Consider the following 17,104-nt stretch of genomic DNA (forward strand, 5'->3'; position numbering starts at 1 on the left):
GCTGGTTGTTACAACACACGGGGTAAATTGTTTTAATTTTAAGATTAAATATTAAAACACAAATATTTGTAAAGTTTATAAAAGTAAGGTTTATTGTAAACAGAAGAAATTAGAGAGTATATACCACAATATACACATTTCTGCTTATTTAGATAACAAGTGCTAGACCAATAGACAAACCTGCGTTTTTGACGGCTGCTTGTCCGGGTTCCTCTCACAAGAACGCCAGCGCCACCAGCTCGCGCGGTATGTCTTCCGACACTGGCGTGATCATTTTCTCTTTCTAACGTTACTATAGCGTTTTCGGTTTACACTCTGCGTTGATTGGTTGGTTCTAAAAGTAAGAGCCAATCACGTTCGACTGCTACTCAGCCGCTTGGTCTGCTAAACGCGCCCATAGGAAGAAAAAGAAGAAGAAAAGGGCCTGGACACACACTTTTGCACAACGCATAATGCGTAAGCATAAGAAAATTGATTGGTCCATAGCAGCTAGCAGTCGCGCTTGAGTTGTGGACCTGTTCGGACGTGTTTTGTTCTGAATACTTCTGAATAAATTTTTAAAGATTGCTGATGCAATTACAATTTCTACTCAGACTTCCAGTAATTTCCACTCAGACTTTGCTACGCAATCAGTGAGTCAAGCTTTGTTAAACAAACAGTGGCAAATCTGGCCGTACTGTCCACTGAAAAGCGGCAGGAGCCCATAAAAAATAAGAAGAAGAAGAAGATGGTTTATGCTTTGTGGCTAACTGTGACCTGTGGCTAACCTGGCTTACCGATTTCGCAATTTCGCAGAACTTTCTAAAAGACCGGCCGGTCTTCTCATTTGGCGATTGATCGATTGATCACGTATAATTTTTTCTATTTTTTTCGCACATTTTTCCTGTAGAGAAATTTTACGGCAAGTAAATATCGGCAATGTACATATGTACATTCGTTTTATCTAAGCGAATCTTTATGATAGGTGTATGGTATCGGGACGGTATGTAGTGATAGCAAAGTCAACGCGATAACGTTACGGTTGAATGTAGGTATTTTCAAAATTTACTTATAAAATATTAGAAATGTCTTACATATAACATAGGCATAAAAACCGGCGAAGCGTATTTACACGCATTATGGAGTGTAATGCGAGCAAAGGAAACATCAGCATCAGCGTGGACGTGGACGTGGACGTGGTTAAAAAAACTGCGATGGAAGTGGAACGTGAAAAGTCGACTGCCGATGACAGCCTCGCTATTAGTAAGAATAGTAGTAGCGTAGCACCGGTGATAATTGAAGAACTGGACGAAAGTGCCATCAGCTCAATGGATATGGATATAAATGAGTTTGTCGAGGCAGAGGTATTGCAAATAAAAGAGGTGACGGACGTTGTTCCAAATCGTGCATTCTCTCCGTCGTGTAATTACAACAAGGATATCGTGGATGCGGAAGATCAGGATACGTCGCTAACTGCCGACGAGGAAGATCGGTTAACAAAACAGTTCTTGAACGGCGAGTTAACATTTAGCGAATATTCGTCAAGGATGGATCAGGATATAGATCTGGAGACGATAGAAAGCGATGCGTCCAGGTATGGCTAAAGGCCTTTGATCTTTCAATCATTTTGACAGTTAATTCGCGAAAATTACATTTAATTCTATTTTTAGAAGGACGATCGGATTCGATCACGTCGCTGTACAAAAGATCATGGAACCAAAGCCGCACAAAGCAAATAACGGGCGTCAGAAAAGGAAAAGGCGTGATTTACCGCTGGTTTTGCAAAGATTTATGGGAGAGGCAATTTTACGATACGGAAAGGGAGAAAAGGAGTTAGCGGCTAAAATGTGCTTGGATATCATTAGGTAAGTTCTCTCACGGTTCTATCGTGTTATTATAGCGTAATACGCTTGGTTAAAATTTTTACGTACTCGAGCTGCTCGAGTGAGTGCCTTGATTAACATTCTCCATCAATTATTCTTCTAGGCAAGTACCGAGCGCTGCAGGACCGTTTCGGACGTTAGCTACGATATATGAACGTGATCAAGAGAAGTCGTTGCAATTTGCTTTAATCGCTGCGTATCTTAGCCCGAAAAATGTAGATCAGTGGATAAGATTAGCTGAGAAGTCAGAGAAAAGCGGCGATATGAAGCAAGCGATTATGTGTTACTCTAAAGCAATTCAAGCCAGTCCAAAGGACATAAGTTTATACGAGGAGCGAGCGCGCCTCCAAAAACAAATCGGAGATAAAAAAGCGTACTTGCGAGGATATACAAAACTGATTCATCAATTGGAAGCCGAAGATTGTGAATCTATAATAAAATACGCAAAGGAATTTGCCGAACGTACTGTGCAAAAGTATAATAACGATGAATTAGCAGCAGTCGAGGATATTTTTACCACTATTTTTACTACATTTGCCAAAGGTTCTGATCATCTCACTACATTAGATGAAGTTAATATCATGACTGATGTGCTAATAGCGCTGAAGCAATTTGAGAGATGTTTACATATATTAGTCAAGTATACAAATATTCAAATACGATATAAGAAGAAAGAGGAGGGAGAAAAAGGGACAACGGCCAACGATCCCAAGTCCGAGAAGAAAGAAGTACGTAGTAACGCGAAAGGAAAAGCTACGTTAGCTTCATCGAGAAACCAAAATAGTGACGAAATAGAGTCTTGCGACGTACCGGATAATGTGGACGTCGAATTGAAAGCCAAATTTCTCGTAATTCTCATCGAATTTAATTATATTTCGATAGTTGAGAAATTGTTACCTAAATTTTGCTTGCGCGGGAATCCAGAGATTAATGGAGAATTATTTTTAGACGTAGCGGAAGCATTGATGGGCAAAAAGGAATTTCAGTGTGCCATGGTTTTATTGGATCCGTTAGTTAAAAGTTCGAATTTTAGCTTGGCCGCAGTTTGGTTGAGGCACGCGGAATGCTGGGTTGGTTGCAATAATTTAGATAAGGCCATAGAATCTTACGAAGCCGTCCGAAGGTTATCGCCGCAGCATTTAGGCGCACGATTAGTTCTAGCCAAGCTTTATAAAAAGTCGGAGCATTACGATAAGGCGATACAAGTTCTCTACCAAGATCCCGAATCCGATACATTGGATCCTGATGTTCTGTATCAAAGAACGCTACTGCTTTTCAAAGTTGGAAGATATGAGGAATACTTTTCCTCAGGAATGTTACTCTTCTCAAGACATTGCGTTAATATAAGAAGGAAGGACGAATTAAATGCATTGGCACGCCCAACGGGTGTTCGCCAACGGCTCGATAGCCTGCAACTTCTTCGTTTGTCTTGCGGGGAAAGGTTGGAAGATGATAACGCCCCGACGTTTATCGCTAATGCGAAACCGAGCGAGAAAAATGAATTTCTACTTTTCCTACAAATGTGTAAACTAGCGTGTAAATTAAACAAGTATGGTTTTCTTCAAAGATTATGTTTCACCGCTCTGACGTCAAAGAGATTTAAAAAGAGGAACTCTCATATCATCTTTCTGTGCTTGATTTCTTGCATTCATAATAAGGATTCGTTCTACGGATACAATATCGTCCGAGAATTCGTACGTGTCTGTCAAAGGTCCAACTCGTGGAACTTGTTAAATATAATCATTCAAAGAGCAGAAGATTTGAGGCATAACAGATTTATAATGCGATTACTTGGAAGAGACGTGTTTTCATATTTGCATATCATGCACGCAAACAACTGTCTCGTTTCTGGAACTTACAAGTATGCTCTAAACGGCTATATGTCTCTCTTTAAAGTAGCACCTAGTGCACTGTTAGCGTTGTTAATAGGCGTGACGCAATTACAAATGGCATGTCAAAAGATGTCGGCTAAGAAGAATCAGCTTGTAATTCAAGGTACGTGGTATACTACATATACACATATGTAGTACATATATAACATATATCTCGCTCACAATAATATTTGGAGAACATTTAGCATACGTTCTTCTTTCTTTCTTGCCGTGCGTACATTTATTTAACGTAATATTAACGTAATGATATATATTATACAGTACGTATAATAATGTAAGATATATTTTTTCAAAAATTTTCCTTCTGATCTTTATCTTTTTAGCGCTAGCCTTCTTCAAGAAATATATGCAATTACGTGGTAAAGAAAGTCAACAAGAAACTTATTACAATATGGCACGGGCATTTCATCAAATTGGTTTAATACCGTCTGCGATTCACTTCTACAAGTTGGTCCTGAAAGAAGATCCAGGAGATTTAGTCAAACAGCATGCGAATCTTTTGGACCTGAGAAAGGAAGCAGCTTTCAATTTGCATCTCGTCTATCTGCAATCCGAAAACCATCTTCTTGCTAGAACGTGTATCGAGAATGACATCACGATATGAATACAAAACTGAAATACTTTGAGTCGTCCAAAAATATGCGATATTTTATATATAATTTCTGCTTATTTAATATGTATATGTACTTATGTACGCGCGCGCGCGTGCGTGCGTCAAGTATAGAGTGCTGTAAATTTTCTAAGATATATAACATTTTTTTTCTAACAAAACATGAATGTGTTTATTTTTCAACTTGTATTATGTTTAATCTTACTCGCTCATCGTACAATTTTTTTTCTTTCGAAGGAGGACGGAGGATCCAAACTCCCATCTGCCATCTCCGATTGTGAAACAGTCTCACTTTAAGCAATTTACGTTTTTAAGTGCATCTTTGCTGTCGCTACATGTGATTATATGTATGCAACATGGTAATAACAAAGTATATAATTGTTTTTTCAAGATGACGAAAAGAAATTCCATCTTTTAAGGCACACCAGGTTAAAATCCAGTCGATTTAAAGATTTTTCTGTAGAATAATGGCCACTGATTTAAAGACTAAGATTGAATTTAAACAGTTATGTGATACATTGGAAGGTATTGCCAAGGCACTTGAAATAAAAAAGAAAGAACAAATTTTGCAAACGTTCATCGACCTGATATTGCAATATAAGAGACATCGATGTATCGCGATAAGATACAGGTTGCTCCGTCGTTTCGTCATGATCGTACCAACGTTTGTCGATCTGCAAGAATTCGCCGTCACCTCATAGAAGTTTAGCCGAACAACTTCGACTTATGACATTTTTTTAGTTTTCATATTTGAATTAAAATTACACAAAGGATTGTGATTTATGTTAAAAACTAATCTTTCCCCGAAAACAAATATCATGCAAATATATCACTGATATTTATTTCAGCTTGTACATACTTCCGACGCAACCTACTGTGATAAATATTCTAGAATCCTTGGTACAGCATTTCACTACAACGCAGTTTACAAATATTCCAGAGAAACTTTAACGGAATAAAGTACGATAGAGAAAACAGTAAACGAAGTAAATATGTATATGCAGAGAAGTCGCGGACGGTCATCTCCTGTTATACAGGTAAGAAAAGAGCATTATTTACATTAACTGTCAAAACAAGAAGCTATTGTTTTGTTTCAGATATTTAATAAATATAGTGTGGAAATGACGGAATTAGCAAACGATGATATGGGCAACAGTAGCAAAAACAAAAACAATTGTGATGCAAGGGAAGCTGTCCCTAGGCAATTTTACAAAAACCGCATAAGTAAAGATAATGTTAAGTTAGAAACTGAGGACAGTACACCTCAAGAAAAAAAACGCAAACAATTATTGAAACATCAGAAGAAGTATGTATAACAGATCACATAAAGAAATATTTTACTGTTAATTGTATCTTATAAAGAAACTATAATAGATATATGCAATATAGAAATCCATACAAAAGAATTAATAACTTGCGATGAGATATATACAATATTAAATAATTATTCTGTATACGTTTAAAAAAGAATTATTAATAAATGTTAATAAAAAATGTTACTTAACGAGGATATTAAAAACATTTTATAATAATAAGATGAAAATCAATGATATTAATTTAATTTTTGTTTTCTTAGCTATTGAAGTCAAACGTTCAAATTTGTGCTTTTAACCATCATTGCTGTAAATTACTTTATACATGTCGTAAAAACTATATTTAATTTTCCATTTGGCTTTTTCCACCATCTATTTTTATGTCATTTTAAATTTCCTTTTTATCCTTTTTTTATTCTATTATTTTACGCAAATATATGCTATTTTATAACTCTTACAGACATAGGAATGAAACAATTAATGCTGCACGTGGTATAGTGAAAGAGTATTCTAAATCAAAAATCGAGAATATAGGAGAGGGAAACCATTCGTGGTATTATAGGGTTTACAAAAACGAGCCCACAGTTAGTCGAATGATGCTGTCAGAATGGATGCTAGATCTGCCGCAAGATTTTATTGAAAACTGGGTTATGGTTCCATGTCCAACAGGAAATCGAGTTAGACTGATCTCAGGCTGGGTATCAATTTGTCTCTGCTAATATTTATTTGATATATTTAAATCCATTAAATATATAATAATTAACGATTTTTAATCAAGGTGAAACAAGATTATATTCTAGAAAAGGCAAACTTTATGATGTCTTTTCTTTAGTACTTCCAGATGGAAATCCTGATAGTGACCCACATCAATGTGCTGCTGTAGATTGTATATGGATAAAGGATCGAAAACTCTTTTATATGTATATTAGACGTGGTGTTTTGGAGTCAATTTCCATTCACGAATTGCGATGTAATATATAATGCTAAATTGTTACATTAATCTACATTCATAAAGTAATTGATACAAATTCCACTAATGTATAAGCAATAAAGAAGGACATTTATTTATCTGTATTTACACACACATACAGTCTAAACCATGTGTTATTATCACAAGACATTAAAATAAGAAAAGATTTATATATCAATATGCACTGTATGAAATATATCAAGAGCCTTGTCGCTGAACAATATATTATGCATAATTCCTATGTTTATTACTTTCATCTAAAAATAAAAAGACATTACCGACTATATGAATGTGTTATCAACTTATAAGATTCTAAGACGATTTTGATATAAAATGAGAAAAAATAAAGATAATGTAAAAACTCATTCTTTTCTCCGTTATTGTTATTCCAGACAGATTAATCCTATGCAGCGTACATAATCCTAACTGCAAACCTCCTAGCATTAACATTTGCTTGTGCAAAACTTCATAAAACATTTTTATGTATTCATAATCAAGAGACACGGCAGTATGTTAACTCTGTTATTTCGATCTTCGATAATGCTGCACATTAGTAAATAGCGGTATAAAATATGTGCTACAAACAATACTGGATGTTTTTGTATAATTCTAAACGTTAACATTCGTACGCTGATAATATATTTCTCAGGTCTGGAGTGTGAAATTTAATTGTAATTGTATCTGTAACCGGTAATTCTGGCACTGTGTATTTCATTTGAATTTCACCAGAAAGTATCGGTTGATCCTCTTTGTCAGTTGCCATAATTATAATTGGAATCAGCCAGTTTAAGGCCTCGTTAGCTGCTAGTGAAATTACCAAGCAATCAAACATACGACCAATGATAGCATGCACTGCGTCCATACAGCTGCGAGTGCCACGACATAGCAAAAGAGGCAATCTTATGGAATTCTGTATATTTGATTCAGTCTGTGTTATTCTCAAGAGAATAATAATATCCCTTTTTAAATAGGTTTCTCGACATCCTTCTCACGACCTATAACGTCTTATTGTTAGCTATAACTTCAATCTAAAATATATTTTAAGCAAACTTAAACTTTGTTGCATTTCTAATATACATGTTCGAATAAGATATTAAATGAAAGATGAAGAATTAAAATTATGTGTCGATTCTTTTACCGTGATTGCTGGATGATCTTCTTGGTCTGGAGATATTACTTTCTCCATCTCAAATTCTATGTCTACTTCTCTCTGTGACTCAACTCTGTTTGTATTCCTTATCTCTGCCTTTGTCCAAAATGCGAAGACCTTCCCCTACCCAGTCTAACTTTCAATAATCCTCGCTTATTTATTTTTGTGTACATCGACTCCGCAACCTAACCGACGCTATTCTAAATCTTACAGTTAATTGTTCCTGCGTTTACATCGGCGAGCATATTTAAATGCATATTTAATTAATAACACGTGCGGTTTTGACAATGGAAACAGTGACGTTGATTCTTAAAGAAGATTCTAAAGAGAAGCGATTCGAAGTTCAGAAGCAAAAACTGATGGACAAGAGTCTATATTTTGCTGCGCTCTGGTCCGCGGACTATCGAGAATACGACCAAACGGAACATACTATCAATTATCCTCACATTTCCTCGCAAATGCTGCAGGTGAGAAGATTCTAATTTTTGGCTGTGTTCACAGAAAAAAGTCACTCTTTGAGCGTACAAAACATTGATTTTCTTTGTGTGTAACGAATTTATTATATCAAATATCTTAATATAAAACCCAAGTTTTTAATAAACAAATGTATATTGAAATTGTATCGAGTTTTACCGGCATGAATAATCTTCATTGTGCAACCGAAATAGATGAGTCATAATAATTTTATAGGATTTTATCTATTGGATTCAGCATTATAAAATATTTACATCTGCGACGAGATATGATGAAAAAGAGCTCATTCGTCTTTCGAATCTGTTGGATTTAAGCGTTCTGTTCGCAGCAGATAAATTAATAGAAGATATAACCGACAAGCTTGAGAGACACTTTATGTTACCAATATATGCGATTAAAATTTGGTTACTGGCACAAAAATTAAATGTTAAAGTGCTACGAGATCTTTCATTGGATGTCTGCTTAGATCGTTTCAGTGAACTGCCACTCGATTCAATTTATGACTTGTGGAAGGAGGATATTCTAAAATTAATTGGAAACATTAATATAAGAGCTACAGATGCTTATTTGGTTGACGTTACACGCGAGTGGAATAACCGTCATAAAGTGACTATATATTATATATTTAAAAATAACATTGAGAGTAATATATATTACTCTCCTATATTAAAAATAGACAGAACTACAAGCCTATATCTCCAATAAATTTCAAATTAAATGATTTTTTAACTCCAAGTATATACATATATATATATATATATATATATATATATATATATACACTGCCGTCGAAAAGTTTCCGGACAGGGGTATAATTCGGGAAAATTCTTAATAAAACTAATTATTATGAATAAATATTATTATGAATAAATTTTATTTAGTTGACAATTAGAAGTAACAAAAACTGAAAATCTCACGAATCAAAATCAATCCTTAGCTTAGAAATCACACACACACTTCTAAATTATGTTCCAACTATCTACATCGAAAAGAGGAAAACGGAGTGCTCAAAATGATGGTGTGGCTCCCTCAATCTCCGGATCTTAATCCGGTCTGTCCCACCTCTCAGGAGCACCTTTGGGAGATCCTCCAGAAAGCATGGAGTGAAATACCAAATTCTGTTTTGGAAAAACTCGTAGAAAGAATGCCGCGATTGATGCAAAAGGTGCTATATCCACCAACGGAGGTTGGTTCGATGAAAAGAAAGTGTGATTTCTAAGCTAAGGATTGATTTTGATTCGTGAGATTTTCAGTTTTTGTTACTTCTAATTGTCAACTAAATAAAATTTATTCATAATAATATTTATTCATAATAATTAGTTTTATTAAGAATTTTCCCGAATTATACCCCTGTCCGGAAACTTTTCGACGGCAGTATATATATATATATATATATATATGTACTTACATATCTATTTTTGTTTTCTTATCAAGCTATTATATTTTGTTATACATTGATGCATTACAATTCTACGAATAATAAAATCTCTAATTGTCTTTGGCAGGATTTTACAGTTCCTTTAAATATCATTGAGAATAAGGAAGCAAAAATTTTACACGGTATTATATCTTGTGAACATAATAACCGTGAACAATATATTCATTGCTGGGATGGTAATGATTTTTTCGAGCTAACTTCATTCGAATATCCTCCAGATATTATCGAACGTTGTTCCAAGACTGGTAATTCTCTTGAAGGAATGCAAATCACTGCCAGAAGTATGCAGTCTGTTTCTTTCTTGTTCTATCTTATGTAAAACAGTATTGTCTTATTTATTTAATTATTATTTTATGTAATCTTTTTTTTAAAGGATACGATTTATATCTTTGTGGCGGAGAATATGGCATTGGCTCAGGAATTTTTAACGAAAATGTATGGCGTTATTCTTTGATATCTAAGAAATGGATTCTTGAAGCAGAGTAAATATCTTAACAATTAGATAGATGATAAGAATAAGTAGATAAGTAATAGAATACATAGAATGTTATCTGTTAAAATTTTTTACAAATATTTTAGTATGCCAGTTGAAAGAAGACATATGATTACTGTATTTTTGAAAGACAAATTGTATCTTGTGGGCGGTGTGGGACGACATGAAAATGCACTGGACACTATTGATATTTATGATATTTATACAGGTGATTTTAATTGTGCAGCTATCACAATGTGCACATTTTGTTAATATTATGTGCCAAATATATATTAAACGATTTATCTATATACGTACATATAATTTAAGCAGAAATTAGTATATATTTTTCATAGAGATTATGTCATAGGATTCCTTTTCATTATTATTATTTATGAATTTAATATGTTGATCCTTAAACTTATCTTTTATTAATAAAAAACATTTTATTATATTAATTTTTGCTTTTATATTTAAACAATGTACAGGTGTATGGACATCAGGTTCAAAGATGCCTTATATGTTGTCGCGTATGTATTCCGTTCCTGAATATTTCATTTTTAATGCTAAATTAATTATTTTTCAAACCTATTTTTTCATCTATTTTCCTGATGAGGATACATGGATAAACCAACTTCCGTTGTATTCGATTAGATTATATTCTAAGCCAAGTGATGCACCAATACTGACTAAAACTATGTCGTGTTATATTGGTAAGTATCGTAATTTATGTGTAGGTGTCAGACAAACTTAAAGTTCACATTAATATGTATTGCAGATGTTGCTGACCGAGATAAAATGGTTTTAAAAACTATCACAGAGACATGCAATGTGGAAGGTTGTAATAATATAATAAAGATCTTCTCTTATCCAACGAAAAATAAGAGCGCGAGAGTTATATACGATAATCCTCGTGTACGTCAAATATCTTCTGAAAACAATGAAAACAACGATAGATATTTCTTCGTTCTAATTCCATTTTTTCGCGAGTATGGCGAAAAAATGGAGAAAGAACCAGCTGCACTATTATGTTCAGATTCAGATGACATACTACACAACAAGCATACGTTACACTTGCATAGTATTCCTATTCGAGATCCAAGAAAACTCCGTTCCTTGTTCTTTACTGAGAAGAAGATTTGTTCTTTACCAGTTAGAAGATATTTTAATCTACGTATACTTCATCCAGCTCACTTGCACACAACAAACTTGTGTAATTAGATTAAAGATTTAATTATGCGATATTTCTGTGAAAGAGGAAAAGGGAGAGAGAGATAAATCCAAATAAAAATCCAGGAACTATAAACATAACAAAAATTTCAAAGAACACTTTAAAGAGCGGATAGTACGTCTACATATTCCGATATATCATTTTAACTTTATTTTTATTAATCGTGATATTGTAGTGATTAATCATATAATTAAAAAATCATGACAAATTCTACAAATGATGTATGCTTAATAATTGTGACAATTTTACATCACTTTATGCAAATGCTTCGTGTATGCCTGTGTATATAATTTGTATATGAAATAAATGTTCAATTGTTTATATCTTTTCTTCTTCTTTTTCATTAGACCACTGAGCTTGAATCGAGTCTTTTAGGAAAAACAGTGCTACCTGTACCGTGGCTTTCTCTTTGTTACAAATTGCAATTTTTATGGAACAAAGGTGTAAAGCTCTTAATTCAATCTTCACTTTGGAAAAAAAGCTTTATTTTGAAACTTTAAGTTTTTCGCCGTCAAGAAATGATCATTATATCGAGATCCCTATTTGGGAATTTTGGGATTAAGTTTATATTTTGAACATTTTTTTTTTTCTAATGCAATAGAATATTTTCCTACTCAAAAATTCTTGTATTGATACATGAGGGGTGATAAACCACACACATTATACATTATGCAACGTAGAAGACTGTTTAATCAAGACCTTACTATCCTTAATAAATGTGTTACGTGTCAACAAAAAAATTTTTACTGTTTATTGCATTCAATTCATATTTGTACTTGCATGCATAGCGAATATATATGTTAAATTATCTGTACTATTATTATGTACAAATACTAAGAAACCTGACTCAATCATTTTACATTTGCATAGTATTCTTATTCGAGATCCAAGAAAATTTCGTTCTTTGATCTTAACCAAGAACTCAGCCAGAAGATTTTTTAATTTACATAATCCAGCTAACTTACACACAACGAACTTGGATCATATTTGATTTATGTAACTCATTGATTAAATATTTAATGATTCGATCTATTTGTGAGAGAGAAAGAGGAAGAGAGAGATAAATCTAAAAGTCCAGAAAATTAGTTAAAGTAGCAGAAATTTTAGAGATATACACCATGCGATTCTCTGCGAGTCGTGATGGTGCCACTCCACTCCACAATATGCCTGATGCCTATAAGCTCTTGTCTGATGAGATCGTCGATTAGAACATCGATCAGGGCAATGAATATTGTTATTAAATTTATTTATATATTTAAGGCGACGCGATCGAGCGCTTGCAAGAAAACACGGTTGATAAGTGTGGTGCCATTTTGGTAGGGGCACACACAGCCACTTACAAGACATTGCAGAGAACGGACAATATGTCTGCATATTTCGATAAGTTATTTTGATTTACTGTGATTTTTTATTGATTGTCATATTATTCAAAAATCACTACAAATACCAAGTCATATACTTAATAATTGTAATAGCTTTGCATCACTATATGCAAATGCTTTCTGTACATATGTAACAAAAGCATACTGTATATTTTCTTTCTCATCGAGATACTCGATACAAATGCGAACGCTAACTCGGGGACAAGTATGGAAAAAGTTAATAAAAATTACACTTGTAATCTACGTTAGTAAGATAGGACGGTGTAATAACTCGCAACAGGTTCATTTTTAATTATACGTTTTATTTTATCGTAAATTTTCTGACGGAAGCAGTCTTCAAACAAGTAAAACACGACAGTGCGTACCATATGGAATAGAAGGGCACATTGCGACAGTATATCGCGTAACAATACTTTTGCAAACTCGATCTAACGCCATCGAGGGATTCCTCCGACGAGATTTTTAGATGGTGATATTAAAAAGTATGTTCGGATGTTCGAGGATGCTGGCAGTCTCGCCGGAAAAATCACGTTCGCGGGCGTCGACACCCTATACATGATATCCGTTTATCTCTTTCTCTTTTTTTTTCTGATGCTACCGCGATGTGCCCATTAAAAAGTTGCGTGTACTCGACGAGTGTATGCCGAGTCGTGTAATACAGCAAAGCCGAATATTTTAGCGTAGTAAGTTGCGCGTGCTATCCGTAATGCTTGTGTGCGGAGACGGCGAATTCTCGGATGATTCTCGTCGTGACAGCGAGTCGCGTCGCGACAATTCGCGCAGATCATGCGACATTATGACAAACACACAGGAAGAAAATACAGCGTTTCAGAATAATTTACATACAGAATACGCGAGAGAGAAAGAGAGATTAATATTAGTCTTCCAATTCTCTCTTTTTTTTTGTACAGGGACGTCATACACTCTAAAAAATATTCGCCGCGGTCGAGCTGCTCCGGCTCGACTCTTCGCTCGCATCGCATGCATTCCGATTAATTTTCGCGAAAGCAGAAAGGCCAGAATGTGGAAGACGCGGTAACGATCGCTCGAAGATCGTTACGGCGTCCACGAACAGAGCACGTACGAGAGCGGGGAAAATACACTCTTCTTGGAGAACCTATTCTCAGACAAACAGATCCATTCATCGAGGTGTACGCGTACCCTTTAATATTCACGAAGTGACCCAGAAACGTATTCTCCGCAAAGAATGTATTAGAGATGTTCCGATTCGGTCGTCGACCGCGATGATAATCGACGTGTAAGCGTGTAACCCGGTATCAAGATCGATTTCACAGCTCGCCGGGATTGACGACGTTGAGGGCGAACGCCGAGTTCGTCTCACCCTTCTGGCCGATCGCACGCGCTAAATATTGGCCGACGTCGCTAGCCGTGCACGTCTTGATGCCAAATTCGAAGGACGTGCTGCCGTCCGAGCTGAAGTGATATCTGCTGCTTGTCTCGGGGATCGCCTTGCCATCCTTCAACCAAGTCACTGAAACAATTCGTGACATTATTAGCAACAGTTTGGCCGCTGCTTAACGAAACGGTGGAAAGGAGCTAGAAATATATATTATTTACTTATTTAAATTACTTATTTAAATTATAATACTTATTTAAATATATATACTTATTTACATTATTTATTTAAATTATAATAAGGACTATAATAAATTACATAATTAACTTACTATTACTTGCTAAACTATTACACTAAAATTACTTACCTTTCAAAGGCGCGGTATCAGTCTTGCACGTGAAAGTAACCGACTCGCCTTCACTCACTGTTGCAGACTGCGGGAATGTCGCGAACGCTGGGCTTTTCGGCTCTTCGTTTGGAGCTGGAAGAAATGTAGAAAGGATGAAAATAAAAATTCTATGGATCCTAGTGTCGAATGTGGATTCTTCTGCTCAACGATTTACAATTGTCGACAATTTTCTTACCGAGTACGCTTAACGTGCACGACGAGTAGCTCTCTCCTGCGTCGTTGAAAGCTTCGCACGTGTAAGTGCCGGAGTCCTCGGGGAATATCTCGGCGATGATTAGCTTGTGGATGTTAGCCTCGCTAGTGTATTGGAAGTCCTTGCTGGGTTTGATCTCCTTATTGTTGTGCAGCCACACCACGTCGAACTTCTTCGCGCCGATTATTCGGCAGTTGAGTGTCACAGCCTCGCCGTCTTTCACGTATCTGCTCGTTAAGTGGTCGACGATCTTCGGCGATTTTTCGTCGCTCTGTTTCTTTCTGGCAGCGTTCTCCACGGCTGATAAGAGAAATTGAACTCAGCGACATAAGAAAGCAAAGCGTGAAAGATAAAGTGAAAGACAAAATTAAATCCTCGATTAAAGCAGATTAAATTACATTAAACTAAATTAAAATTTTTTTACTTCAACACTCTGATAAAATGTGGATGTTCTTACGTTTTACAGTCAGCTTGCAGGATGTCGTGTCACTGCCAATGCTGTTTGTCGCGAGACATGCGTATTCGCCTTCGTCCTCGGGGAATACCTCGTTGATCGTGAGAGTGGCCACCCCGTTCTTATATTTGAGATCAACTATCTCCGACGAGCTCAACATCTACAAGAGAATTTTACCGTACACGTAAGTAATTTCTAATATATATTATATACGTTTTTTTCTCGCACGATTTTAGCATTCTTAAGAACAACCATATCTTTTTGTGTACTTTTAACTGAATCGCACGATAATTTTATACATTCAATTTCAATTTAATTTATATTGGATTTTAATTTTAGCAAATGGGTTTCAAACATATGCGCCTACCTTGCCGTCTTTACTCCAAGTAATTTGCGGCACCGGATCGCCGTCGACTTTGGCCGTGAGTTCCAAATGTTCGCCGTCATTGATGGTGAGATTCTTCAATTTTTGAGTGAACTGTGGCGGTCTCATTGAATCGTCCGAGGGTTCTTCAATATATTCATGTTAAAATTAAATATTAAATACTGCATTAAAATCATTCAAAATAGTATATTAAAACGCTTACGAATGAGTTCTTTCGTAGTGCTCCTGGATCGAGATGGACTACCGGTGGTGTCGAGCTTCGAGCCGTATTTCTTTATGCTTCGTTTGTCAGACGAATCGATCTTGACACTGGAGGTGTCCTAAAATCATATCAAAAAATGTATCAGTAATATTATTTCGTTTTTATTTGAATAATCTTATTTTGTTTTTAAAAAATATTACGAAGAATATTCGTACTTGATATATTTCTATGCTTTTATAAATTTAAATACTTAAATATTTATGTTAAATGTTTTTCTTTATACACGCATATACACACATGTATATATATCCTCTAATTTTATATAAAATTTATGTAGGATATTTATAAAAGGAGAAAAACGTGACACCTTATATTTTCTTTAATATATAAGATTTGATTAGTAATTATTTTATATCATTCCGCATACCTTATATGAAGAGGAAGTGGAATTGTGTTTGCCATTGTATAAAGAAGTGGAGCTTGATTGGCCTTGAGTGGTCGTGGAACTGTAGCCGCTGTATCCGCTGGATTTGTGAATTGTCACGATCGGCGGTGGTGCCGGTTTCATTGGTTGCTCGATGAACCTTCGATCTTAGAGCAAAATCACTTGTTATGAGACAACGACAATACGTTTGCATATATGTAATCTTGTCATTAAAGTTCACGAGAGTTGCGTTTTATTACAAAACACAAGCTATAAAAACATAAAAAAAATAAATGGAAAAGCTAATCCAATATGAAGTGCGTTATATGCAGGATAAAAGAAACGAGTATAATTATGTGTGTAATAATCTAAGGAAATTGTTATTTTTGGAATGAATCTTGATAAATAGAAAATTTTACAGTTATTTCTATCTGAATAATATAAAAGGATTATAAAATATTTTGTATACAGCTAATATAATAGCTGGTTTTACATATTTATGAAAAGCGTACTAATAGGAAAAGCTTGACGAACACAAAGGCAAAATCTATTGTCTATTGTCTAATGCAACACTGCTTTTAATGACAGAGGAAGAGGATGGCAAACAGGATACACTCTTAAACAGCTCTACCTCCGGAATGTAGGAGGTCGTGTACTAATTTTACTTGCTCTTCCGTTTCTCCAGTGCCTATAAACAAACACTCAATGAGGTCTGTTTTGTTAGCAAATTAAATGTAAATTATATATACAGATAATATCATCGCCCTTATCTAATAAATTGGAAAGTTCAGAAAACGCAAATAAATCTTAATTTAAATAAGATCTATTTTAAATATTCAAAATAAACTTTATAATTTATAATGCAGAATTACTTTTATTCTTAGTC

At 34.9% G+C, this 17,104-nt stretch overlaps 2 protein-coding genes across 32 annotated transcripts in view; one reads left to right on the forward strand and one right to left on the reverse strand.

Moving 5' to 3' along the window:
- Positions 1-1,118: 1,118 nt before the first annotated feature.
- On the forward strand, positions 1,119-4,391 carry LOC112460089 (general transcription factor 3C polypeptide 3-like). The gene is made up of 4 exons (XM_025024587.1): positions 1,119-1,573; positions 1,650-1,844; positions 1,966-3,857; positions 4,078-4,391. Exons 1-4 carry the CDS (start codon positions 1,119-1,121, stop codon positions 4,356-4,358), a joined length of 2,823 nt encoding a protein of 940 aa, XP_024880355.1. The 3' UTR covers positions 4,359-4,391.
- Positions 4,392-13,075: 8,684 nt separating this feature from the next.
- The window catches only part of LOC112460084 (twitchin), an 85,817-nt gene continuing 81,788 nt past the window's right edge, over positions 13,076-17,104 (reverse strand). For all 31 annotated transcript variants that reach the window (XM_025024580.1, XM_025024579.1, XM_025024586.1 and 28 more), the window contains 8 exons: positions 16,850-16,906; positions 16,222-16,385; positions 15,795-15,912; positions 15,575-15,717; positions 15,211-15,367; positions 14,736-15,053; positions 14,519-14,632; positions 13,076-14,286 (listed from right to left, as the gene is read on the reverse strand). In XM_025024580.1, coding sequence (XP_024880348.1) covers positions 14,084-14,286; positions 14,519-14,632; positions 14,736-15,053; positions 15,211-15,367; positions 15,575-15,717; positions 15,795-15,912; positions 16,222-16,385; positions 16,850-16,906 — 1,274 coding nt within the window. In that variant the 3' untranslated portion in view covers positions 13,076-14,083. The remainder of the gene's footprint in view (positions 14,287-14,518; positions 14,633-14,735; positions 15,054-15,210; positions 15,368-15,574; positions 15,718-15,794; positions 15,913-16,221; positions 16,386-16,849; positions 16,907-17,104) is intronic.

The sequence above is a fragment of the Temnothorax curvispinosus genome, unplaced genomic scaffold (genome assembly GCF_003070985.1).
Source record: "Temnothorax curvispinosus isolate PA1 unplaced genomic scaffold, ASM307098v1 QBEX01010309.1, whole genome shotgun sequence".
In the NCBI taxonomy this organism is placed as follows: domain Eukaryota; kingdom Metazoa; phylum Arthropoda; class Insecta; order Hymenoptera; family Formicidae; genus Temnothorax; species Temnothorax curvispinosus.